The 12,864-nt window shown below is 33.8% G+C and overlaps 1 protein-coding gene across 2 annotated transcripts in view; it reads left to right on the top strand.

The window, feature by feature from the left end:
• pard3ba (par-3 family cell polarity regulator beta a) overlaps positions 1-12,864 on the top strand; it is a 143,978-nt gene that overhangs the window by 95,434 nt on the left and 35,680 nt on the right. For both annotated transcript variants that reach the window (XM_052545471.1, XM_052545470.1), the window contains exon 18: positions 835-1,018. In XM_052545471.1, coding sequence (XP_052401431.1) covers positions 835-1,018 — 184 coding nt within the window. The remainder of the gene's footprint in view (positions 1-834; positions 1,019-12,864) is intronic.

The raw sequence follows: 12,864 nt of genomic DNA, 5'->3' as shown, positions 1-12,864 counted from the left end.
ACTATATATCGTTGGAAAGGTCTAAGACTCCCAAATATATATTTTACCAATATTTTTTGTTAAAAATTATGTAATAAAAGTAATAGATTAATTTATGACAAGAGTGCACCCTCAGAAATCTACATTACAAAAGGAGTTTTGACCTTTGTTTTAAAAAAAAGACTTCCTCGTTGCCTTTTTCTCTATCACATTTTAGAAATCATCAGAAGTTATATATCACTTGAAAACATAAAATCTCAAAATTCATCCTTTAAAACCCATTTTAAAATCAGACATTGCATTACCATGTTAATGGTACATCAAAATCATGTTACAAAATGTTTTCAGTCATGAATTATACAAATTTAGGTTTGTATCATGCACATTCAAGTCTATCTTCAAAAACATGAGTGACAATTAACAGGTTAATGTTTTTATGTAATTAATTCAATGTAATTTATTTTATCATAGTTTTTTTTCTTTCTATTATTGTTTTGTGGTGAAATATGACATTGTGTTCCTTTTAACACTCATTACTTTTAGTACAGATTTAGAAAATAATGCATTTCTAAAAATTTATTTTTCATCTCATTAATTTATCTATGTAGGACTGATTTATCTTAATTGCAAAAAAAATTATATTTGCAGTTATTGCTTTTTTTTTTTTTTTCAAAATGTTTTTTTTTTTTTTTTACTTATTACTTCTGCTGAAATCCTATTTGTATTTACGGTAAAAATAGCGTAGAGAAAGAATGTCTTGATCATTTACTGAGAAACGGGAGTCTGTTTTTTTGGACTGTTGTTAGATCTCATTAGGTGTTTGCTCATGTCTGGGTCTTTGTTCTTCACCAACAGATGACTCTGAGGAAGACTCCGGAAGAGACACGCCTGCCAGCAGCTCTTCTCGACAGGATCTGGATGATGAGAAGAAGGTAAAGAAAAAGAAAACCAAAAAGAAGAAAGAGAAAAAGAGCAAAAAGAAGGACGAGCCCGAAGACCCTGAGAAAAAGACAAAGAAAAAAGGATTTGGATTGTTGAGGTACGAGTCTGAAAGCCAGAAAATCACACACATCACAGTTCCAATCAAGCATAAAAAGAAATCTTTGCCATAAATGCAGTGATTTGTGCCAAATGATTTCCCATAAAATGTTGGGAAGCTATTTTGCAGCTCTTAAAGGAGCCATGTCATGGAAAAAGCACTGTCCCGAGTCTTTTTAAATGAAGTAATTCTAATAGTCCAGAAGTAGTAAGAAAATAGTCATGTAGAACTACATTTGTGCTGATCCGTTGAGTTTTCAAGTGTGTGTTTCATTGCACTACGTAAGGGCCTCCTGATGCAGCTGCACATGGAGGCCTTCCTATAATCACTACAACATGGTAATTGAGGACAAGAGAAGTGAACTAAGTATATGCTGTCTTTGTGTGATTTTATAAATATAGGCAGACACCTATAAGATGACAGACATACAGTGATATCCACGTCTTTAATTGAGATCGACAGGCTTGTGTTTGAGGGTTTTATATCTGGGCTTCATGCATAATCTCTTTTCCTCTTGGCGGACATGAAACTCTTTTCATAAGAGATGAAAGCGTACGTGTCTCTGAACTATAAAACAGAGCTTCTGTGTCTCCTCTGTGAGGACTGACCCCTGTTTTTCCAGCTTTGACTCAATTGATCAGCAGATCGCTGCATTTGCATGGAAACCTTAATTTGAATCAGTTTTTTTGTGATTTTATCTTTGCCAGCTTTGGAAAGTTTTAGCATTTTGTCACTGCTAGCTTACAAACTCGATGAGAAATTGTATCCACAAACCATTTGACTTCCATAATGACATGTTTCTGAGTGAAATAGGATGTTCAACGAGAAAAAGTGCAAGTTGTGACTTGATCTTATCCATTGGGAATCATTTGAATTGTGTAAAATGGGCAAAAAGCACAATGGATGACAATCAAGGACATAATTTTGTTTTTAAATCAAATATTTGGTTTGTTTTTCATACTATTTTCACCATTTACCGTCTACACTACATGGCTACATCATGAAATCGTCCTTCCGTGACTGTGAGTGGCACAACAGTTGTGTTGAAAGACACACTGAAATCACGAGTCATGTGAAAGGCTTTAACTGTTCCCCTCTCTTTAACGCTGATGAAATTCCCAGAAATTCAAACTCGTGGGCCAAATAGCAGTCAGGCGAACAGCTTGGACGTATTCATTGAGGGTTTTTGCCAGACTACTCGTATCACATCTCTGTTCTCCAATCTGCTTCCTTATTGAATTTGAAAAATGACTTAATTAGCCATTGTGTTATGGTGCAATTTAATCTAATTGTAAAGTCTTCACGGGTGCTTTTCATAATCTTGAAAAAAAGAAAAAGGCAAATTATAAACATGTGAGAGCGTGATTCATGGTTCGTTTTTCAACTTTGCATTGGAACAAACTGGTGATTTTCATTTCTTCCCTTTTAGGGGTGAAAATATTGTGTTTATCTTGTAACAGAGTGTGGTTTTGAAGACAGATGTGCTGTTTGTATGGGCCGCAGTTACAGATGGATTTGTGGGCTGCTTTCAACATGAAAACAATAGAGCGTCAGATTTCTTGGCTGCCTGCCGTGATATCTTTCGATTCACTTGTTTTTCAGTGTTTTCACAATTAATGGCATTTTACTGCATGAGCAAGGCGTCAGTGAAACATTGATTAAAGCTTTCTGTATTATTTAAGTTTCTGTTAGGGATAAGTGTATATTAATGGAGCTTTTGGCTGGCTGCGTGTATTCTGCATTCAGTCTCAGTATATCAAACATGTAACAATCCAAACTATCAAGATACAATTTTCACCCTGCAGATGTAAAACGGACCAAAAACGTCCATTAACTTACATGTCACATACATTTGCAGAAGACTATTTTCATTAAAATAGTATTTTTTATTAATGTTATTTAAATTATGGTAAATAGGCTTATACATTTTATTTTTTAAATATAAAATATATATGTAATGTATAAAATATATGATTGTGTGTGTATATAAAAGCACATAAATATTTTTTTTAATTAAGTATATATCAGGCCTACATTACATCTGTTATATTGCATAGTTATACACTACATTTTATATTTTTTATATTATATATATCGGTTTTTTTTATACGTCAAGTAGTAGAGCATTGCGTTAGCAGTGCAAGGTTGTGGGTTCGATTCCCAGGGAACACTTTAGGTAAAATTTTTTGGTCTGAATGCACTGTAAGTCGCTTTGGATAAAAGTGCATTTTTTTTTAACTACATATTTTAGCTGAAAGTCACATAAAAACATGCGCTACTAAGAATCCTTTTAAACATGCAAATTTAACCTCGCACAATCATCAAATAAATAAAACCCTCACATGTGTTTATTTTGACACTGAACCCACATTTTGACACCATTCTCTGGTGTGTCATACTCTCCCTCACTCCACTCTGATATAAAACCTGCACGTCTGCTGCTTTCCTATCCGTCCACCTCAATTCGTTCCAAATCTGAACCAACAAATCCAAAGCGGGATCAAGCCAATTAGCACGCCTGTACTTCCACTACCCAGAATGCATCATGCAAGAGTCGTGTTGCACATCAAGATTACACACCAACCCTCATCTTGCATTCCTAAGCCAACAGCAGTTAGACACATACTAGTGTCGCTATAAACACGCTCATAGTATTTGTTTATGAGTGAGCAGATGGCTTTGACAGTAATCTGAAATGGAGCTGATTCTTTAATTTACTTAAATTTAGCATTTGGCTCTGTTTAATCCCAGGATGATTTTAAAGAAAGTCAGCACTCTCCTGCTGCGCTCTTGACATGCTGTGAACGTTGTTCCTCCTACAGTTTTGCATTATTGAAGTTGTAGCTTTTTTGCAAAAGTTATACATCACATTTAGTTTGCTTTCGATTCTTTCAAAAAACATTTGGGTTTGTGATTCTGTACAGTAATGGCAGCCGTGTCGAGTAGCGTGTGCCGTGCACGGTCTTTTACAGCTCCATAGAGAAACATTCAACCGTGGCTTCAATTACAGTGACTTAGAGTTACACGGCCTATAAAACAGCTAATACTTGCCGCCTTGTGAAAACAAGCATTAGAGACTGACAATCTAACAGAGAAACAGTTTCTAAAGTGCTGCAACGTTTTAGCAAATATATTAGATTTGACATTTTCAAGTTTTAGTGGTATTTGCCTTTATTTAACTCACCATCATGGGGTAAGATTCGGCCTAAAACGTTTCCAGTATTTGCTAAGGCAATAACTAAGGTGTCTTCTGAGATTTTATCTCAAATTATTGTCACTCATGTGGAAATTCTTGAAAGAAATTCGAAAAAGTCTTGAGAATTTTTGTTGTCAAGTAGTAATTGAAGCTGTTTATTTACTCTGACAGAAAGATAAAAATAGGTTCATTTGATTTTAAAGTATGCAATTTCAGCGCTACTAGTAGTGATGAGAAGTTTAAATCTTTTCAATGAACTGGTTCTTTGCCAGTTTTTTAACATAATCGCACAGTGACATCATGTACTGCATACACAATTCTAATATTATAGTTCACCTAAAAATGTAAATATTTTCTTTAATTATGTCTTTCCAAACTCATAAGACCTTTGTTCATATTTGGAACACAAATGAAGATATTTTTTATGAAATCCAAGAGCTTTCTGACCCTCCATAGACAGTAAAGCAACAATCACAATCAAAGCCCAGAAAGCTAGTATGGACATGGTTATTAGAAAGCTGGAAAGAGCAGCGTTTTTCTTTGATGCTGTCCCCACCGGTCTCAAAATATAGCTATATTCTGCTTGACATGCAATTTTCAACAACTCCCCCTTGTTTCTATAAAGACGTTCAGCAAGTTACAAATAAACAATGTCTGACTTGTTTGTTTCATGTGGTTTGAGAATGTGAAAAATCTTGCACAAGATGCAACCTGAGCGGTCAGGTTGAAACTTATTTCCAGAAATAAGATTTGAATACAGTACAGTATGAATGTGGCTTTGTAAACAAATGTATTTCATGTAATATTTTGCTATTTAGGCTTAGAATATTTTGCTAACTATGATCAGATTCTAATTTAGATACGCACAAAAATAGGATTTGGACCAACAGTCTGAACGAGGCTATGAAGTGAATAAACGTGTGGAAAAACTTGTGTTGTTACCTCAAGCTCAGCATTTTCATTGAAACCTAAACATTCGATCAAATTCCTCCATCTTGCAAAAGCACTGCCACTGTTTGTTTATGTTTTACCCTGTTGTCTGTCTCTGCATATTTTGGCAATACTTCTAATTTTCCCATGTAACAGCAATGGTCTCAACATCTTAACCCCCTCTGCATGGCTCAGCTTGCCACTGTAGCCACGCCCCAAAACCCTGCTATTTGTTGAGCTGGAATGATTGACAGTTCTGAGGACTGCTCTTAATGTTTTGATTGTGCCTCAAAGGCTCAAATTTTACACTTTTGGGTACTTACTGTAGTCAATGAACAATAAACGTGGTTCAAAGAATGTATTTTGACTAGTGCTGTCAAACGATTAATTGCGATTAATCGCATCCAAAATCAAAGTTTCTGTTTACATAATATGTGTGTGTACTGTGTATATTTATGATGTATATATAAAAGACAAACACATGCATGTGTATATACTTAAGAAAATGTTTTGTTAATATATGAAATATATTTATATATATACATTATACAATATAAGAATATACTGTTAATGTATGTTCATGTAAATATTTCCAAAATATATGCTGTGTGAGTGTATGTGTATATATACATAAATAATACATATACACAGTATATAATAAATATAGACAGACAAACTTATATATTATGTAAACAAAAACCTTTATTTTGGATGTGATTAATCATGATTAATCGTTTGACACCACTCATTTTGACACTTTTTTTTTTACAAACTTCACCTTTAAGAGCCGAAATACAGACAAAAGATGTTTGTTGTAAGTAGTTAATAGTATTTACTGTGTTTAACTGTCTTGGCACACACAATGTGTTTTCACACAAAGTGCATGGTTATGACATTTGGAGCACATATAAACACACAATGAAGTTTATAATGGATTCCATATCTGTTTGTTGACATCTTGAATTCTAGCTCATGTTTAGCATGGCACACATGCTTCAGCGGGGGGCAGGATGGACACATCACGTTTTATTTCCTGTCTGAGTGGGAACATATGAAGCTGTTAACACAATCACTCCGTGCAGCCCGCGAGAGGCTAATTACTGGAATCTGTTTCTAAAATTGAACCCCATTCCGCAGTGATTTCCTCATTTATTCATGCTGATGTGTTCTGTCAGTCAGGCGTTGTACACTAAAAACACATTCATATTAGCAGAGAAGGTGCAGAGACTTATGAATATTAATGAGATTTTGCATACTTAATCATTCGTTGCAGGCCCTCCTTTCAGTGTTTGTTTGTGAGGGTTCATTTGTAAGTTCCTCAGTGTCTTCAAACTTCAAAAGTCTCGACTTAGTGCATGTCTCTCAAACTTTTTTGAACGTAATGAAAATGCGTAAGCTAAATTGTCTATGAGAGGTATTAAACCTTAGAGGTTTAGCGATACGCTTATGTGTATTTTAACAACTCAAGATGGCAGTTTAAGCCAAAACTTAGTCACTTTATATAAAGAGAACTTTTGTAGAATGATGGCAAACATTCTGCTTTTATTTAGGTTTGTAAGATGGGACCTGGTGCTGTCAAGCTCCAAAAAGGGCAAGAAACTGTGATAAAAGTACCCTAAAATTAGTCCATATTACTCATGCACAGTATTCCAAATCTTCTGAACTCATTCAATAGCTTTCCATGACAAACAGACTGTATTTTAAAATAGTTATTCACATATTTAATTTTGCCTTGAAAATCTTGTTTGACATTATATCATGACATGATATAACATAAAATAACTTATAATAATATAGACATTTAGTAACATGTTGTTTTGTCCAATTAAAATTATCATATTTTATTATATTGAGCTTTTTGTCAATTTTTGTAGGCACATTATTGTAGTTTTTATATTTAATATTTGTTTTAAAACATTTCATATTTATATTTAAATTTAAAATAGTTGTTTAAATATTTAAGATTTGAAATAAAATATTTTTAAAGAGAAGAAATAAGTGAACTGATAATACTGATGTGTTTTGTGAATAAATCGCATAAAGCACTTCTCATAGCTGCTCTCATACTGCATTACTGTTCATTTGTGTATTAGACATACAGTGAGAGTGTCATTTTAAGCGCACACTGTTGTATTGAATCTGTCAAGGTTTAGTCTGGAAACCACAAGCAGTATCCCTTGACACTTGCTGCTCATCTTCCATCTCCAGCTCTGGTTCATTGTGAGACAGCTGTGTGATTGATGGACTTCTCTCCAGCAGGCCCGGGTTCAGGGAATGCTGCTCTGACGGTAAAGGTTAACAGCCTCTTTCCCATCAGAGACACGCCTAGCCTCAAACTCGTCAAATCACTTTAACCTTTACTTTCACGCTTTTTAATATTAGCAGTTGCTGAATAAAAAAAAATACCCTCATGGAGATTCAACATGCTGAAATATAGAAAAACATCAACTTTTTCGTCTTTTTTTTTTATTATTACAGCAAGTTTTTAAATCATGCTATGTAGAACTCTTAAGACTAATCAACTCTAAACTCTACAACTCCTCTCCTCAATTCTCAATTCACATTCATAAAATGTGTATAAAATTAATGTTAATAAAATAATACAGGGCCAGGGTTAACTGAAACTAAAACCATGAAAACCATTTCCATTACTTGAAATATTATAAACATTACATTTAACATATTTGTTTATTTTATTTTGTACTTTTTTGTACTTTTTTTATTATTATTTTTTGGCAGGGGGCTTTTATGGCATTTTTATTTTATTTTGTTAGGACAGTAAAGACAGGAAAGCATTGGGGGAAAAGTCGAGCGGGATCAGCAAAGGACCTTGAGATGGGAATTGAACTCGGGTCGCCATGAGCGCTAACCACGAGGCTATTGGTATTATATATATATATATATATATATATATATATATATATATATATATATAAAAACAAAAAAGGACAAAAACTACTAAATTTATAAAAAAAAGAATTCACAAATAAAAACTAATTCAAAATGTTAATAAAAACAATAACAGTATCTCGAGGATAACTAAAACACTGTTAAACACTAATAGTTAGAGGTCTCTTGAAATCTCTTCATTTAATTGGTTGGTGTTTGTTTAGTGTTTTGGTTTGTCTGATATGTTAATACTTGAGAAATCACACATCATTTTGCTTCAGAAATCTTTTTTTTTTTTTTGTCATGTGTGGAAATGAATTAGCTCGGATGGATGTCATATGGTGAGAGGTCCATAAACATCATCTTTCTGAATATTAGATACAGAGATGTTGCTTCATTCTAGCAGGAAGTGACAGATGTGTGCTGTCAAACCGACAGTCAGAGTGTCATTCTCACAGCCAATCACCGGCCGTTTTGATTGATGTGCGCTTTATTGAAGACGCCATCTGCAGCTTGGACACATGCCACTCAAAACGCTAACAAGAACTTACAGTTTGGTCAGCTGTGTAAAACATAACGCATATACGACTTTAAAAAGTCAGAATGACAAGACTTGTGTCAGAAAATGTGCTTATCACCTCACTGACACTGGTGAAAAATGTTTGACAACTTTTAACTGTTTTGATAAATCTGCATTAGAAGTGCAATGTGTGGACATATTGGTTTTCTGTAGGGGTTTGCCATTTTTTGAGTCTCCTTTATGATAAGAAATAGAATGTAATGCATGCAGTCAGAGAAAAATGTTGGTTTATAGATTGGAGCAAACTGCCTTTTTCTTTGAACAGTTTTTTTTTACAGTTGCTCCATGTGATGTAAATAACACTAAACAAACATCTACTCCATTTGCTATCAGAGGAAAACATAATTTAGTGTAACATTTAACTTTACTGTCAGTGTGAAATGTTTGTAGTGATGAACAGCTAATAAGGGACATTTCAGTGATGAACGTTACAACTGTAATATGCCTTTTTTACTGTGTGCTTACCGGAGTACATTTGTGTTACCGGTTTACCGGTTTACACAGATTATCAGGATTTGAACAACTCACGAAAAATAAATACTGTCCAGCGTAAAGCAGTTTTCAGTAACTGTCTCACGTGCGCACAGCACACAGAGTAGTTTCGTTTTGAGTCAAAACAGAGTTGAAAAGCTGGGAAGTTTGAAAAGAGTGCTATGGGAATTATACAAATGAAAATATGAATGAATGAATTAAATAAATGTACTTCTGAAGGTTCTGTCTGGCGATTCAAAACGATTCAATGGCATTTTGTTTTCATCTTTGATCCATGTAATGGGCGACCTGAAGGAAGGAAGTGTCCACGGAGTTTACGGAAAACCGCTCTAATTCAGCTTTTCCATAAGCACTACCTGCTGCCAAAGAGTGGATTTACAGAGACTTATATTTACATTCAGTCTGAGTGCAGTTTCTGTCTGGCCAAAAATGGACCGAATATGCATGCCCTGCTGTAAATTTTGACCGGTTGATGAAAAACAAGCTTATGTGGATTCTACACATTTAAACAATTCAAATAAGTTATCTAGAATTATTTATGTAGCAGATAAAATACATATAATAATTTATTAATCAATTATAATTTGGACTTATATCTTTTTTTTTTATTTAAAGACTGAAATGTGAGGTTTACCTTTTTATGAAACGTTTTAAAGCTTTTACATTAGATATTTCAACATGATCTTAAACTGTTGTCAGTCAAGTTGTCATTTAAAATCCAGACATCATTCGTAATGTTATTGTTTTAGTGATTATGCAAACAAAAAGTCATTTTATTTGTCCTTTGTTGATTTTGTTGAAGTTATTTGTGTCGGTAATTTTTGAACATCTCCAGCACATTTTAGCAAAACTGTGATAATATTGGTAATAGTGTTGTCATGGTACCAAATTTTCAGTATTCGGTACCGATACCAGTGAAAATCCACAGTTCTCGGTACCAAAGCAAAACACAAAAATATTCTAATTAAAAAATAACTTTTTGGCACTAAAAATAAAACCAATGCCATTCTTTATACTTATTTACAATTGTGTTTAAAAAATTTCTACAAGTTATATAATTATGAAAAACAGTAAAAAAGTTTCACCCAAATTTAATTTGTCTTTTAATTTATGAAATTTAAACACATTTTATTTTTGGTAAATAAAGGGGATTAGCTATTAAAATTAAAACATGGAAGAAATATTGTGATTTATTTCTTTAAAAAATAAAGTTTATAATTTTTTTTTTCAACTGTAGTAACAGTATCACATACATTTTACTAAGTAATAGTAATATTTCTAGCACAATGCCTTTATGTAAAATTAACTTTTAGGCCTAATGAATGCATATTTGTCATTTTAACTGAACTTAAGACTGGTGGTGATGCTTAAGATATTTTTGGTCATTGAGGGTTTCTGTAAAAAAAAATAGTAATAGATCATATTAATTATTATTAAAAGATACTACTACTACTAATTCTACTATCATACTAATGTACATACAATGCACTATGAATTGATGAGCTGCTGGGTTCATGAATATTAATCACATTGTCTGCGTTCGGTCAAACTGATTTGCTGAAATCAAAACAGGAACGGTACTAGATCAGCGCCAGCCAATGAAATTGGCATTTGTGCATTAGCTCCGCCCACTACCGGAGAAACCGGTATGTCTTCTGCTTGTTCGAAAATGAATATGAATAATTCTAAATGAACTCCATTATTTTGACAGGAGAAGACAACAAACAATAGTTTACATATAGCGTGTCGATTCAGCGTGATAAGACTCTCGCTCTCTCTCTCTTTGCATGTGTGAGAAACCACGCTATCAGTAAAGCGACGGTGAGTCGTGCGCCTTCACACAGAGTTTACAGAGCATCAAATACAGGTGCGCTGTGCGTCCATTGAGATGAACTGAAAAGTTCAGATCACTTGATGGAGAGAGAACTCTGAAGCTCAGATGCTGAAATTAATGCAAGCTTCATGCGCTTCAGTCTATGTAGTAAACAAACCCGCACGTCTCTACCATTCATTAATTCTCACAGAGACGCGCAGAACACGGATTCATATTTCAAACAACTTTTGCGGCTTAACATTTACAGATACTGGTTCATATAGAGATTTGATTTGATTAATTTATGCTAACTTTGACAAATTCCATGACTTTCCATATTAAAAGGTAAGTTTCATTTTTATGACTGGATTTTGAGATTCTGTCCTCGTTTTCTGCTTTGCTGATATCATAGCGCTGAACCGGGTTTGAACGGGACCTCGGTACTACCGCTACTTAAAGAAACCTGGTACCGTCACATTTACATTTTTTTTGTACCGACTTGGTACCGAAGTACCGGGTCTTTTGACAACACTAATTGGTAACTATAATCTTGATAAGAAATCTTCATACCGTTACATCCCTAATTGACTGGATGTTGTGAGCACTTATAATTAGATTGTGTCTAATTTTGTTTCAGTAGTCAATGTTTTGTGCTTCTATTTTGGAATTTGTTATGCTATTTTGGATTTTTTTTTTCTTTTTTTTACCTAACGTGTTCCCTGGGAATTGAACCCACAACCCTTTGTGCTGCTAACGCAATGCTCTACCACTGAGCCACAGGGACAGTTGTTTTTCTTTTCAGTTTATCTACTAGCTCTGTTTATTTTGAATTCTCTTGCTGCTAATGATGCAAGAGTATTTGAAATATAGCCTTTGCTTAATCATTTCAGTTTTTCACTGGATTGGAATTTGCATGATAATCCCCTTATACTGCGTTTTTGAGGCTAATTACAGTTACTGTATTTAATCCGTCAAACCTCTCTTTCTCACCATGTAACTCATTTATTGTTTTTCCTTCATTTCTCCTTGTTCAAATATCTTGTACCCTCAGTTGTGCTCTGTTTACCCTTGTTAATCGCCTAAAAGTCATTTAATGAAGCATAGTGGAAAATGCCTTTTCTCTTATTGGTATGTACACAAAGTAATATCGCATTTTTGTTTGGAACTTACTTTTCTACCAACTAAAACAGAAGTTTTAAAGCTTTTGTTAATAGCCAGTTGATATATACTGCACCTACATATACAGTAATAATATAATATAATATAATGTAATATATAATATAATACAGACACACATACACGCAAGGGCTGAATAATTTAAGACATTGTTACAAAACAATTAATATTACAAATGAATGCTGTTTTAACTTTCTATTCATTAAGGTTGTAAAGTTGTAAAAACATTTCACTTTATTACTGTTTTACTGTATTTTTGATCAAATAACTGCATCCATGATGAACATGAGACTTCTTTCAGCAACATTTAAAAAACTTAACTTCAAACTTTTGAACAGTTGTGTACAGTAAATGTATGTGGAAAGATTTAATGTAAAAAAAAAAAAAAAACATTTGTAAGGCATAAAAACATTTATAATAACAGGAACCAGAGATGGAGAATCTTAAAAGAGAGGCAAATCCAGTCCTGACAGTTTTACCTAATTAGAAAGATCCTTAAAAGCCAGGCTGGGGAGAAGCCGGCATTAATATATGCAAACATAATGATCAGCTTAGCAGTACGTCCCCAGTTCCCATGGATCAGCCCGTCTGTCTGTGTGAAAATTGAGGTTTTGTCTGCTAAAATATGAGCCTCCGGTTTAGACTGATAAATTGCAACACTCTGTAAACTCGAGTCAATCGATGAACCAAGAGCTGGCAGCAAAGCCTTTTTACGAAGCCTTTTTCAGTATTGTCGGTTGCATCATGGCATAATTGGGTTTTAGATTTGT

The sequence above is a fragment of the Carassius gibelio genome, chromosome B1, assembly GCF_023724105.1.
Source record: "Carassius gibelio isolate Cgi1373 ecotype wild population from Czech Republic chromosome B1, carGib1.2-hapl.c, whole genome shotgun sequence".
In the NCBI taxonomy this organism is placed as follows: domain Eukaryota; kingdom Metazoa; phylum Chordata; class Actinopteri; order Cypriniformes; family Cyprinidae; genus Carassius; species Carassius gibelio.
This window is presented reverse-complemented; position numbering and strand designations above follow the sequence as displayed.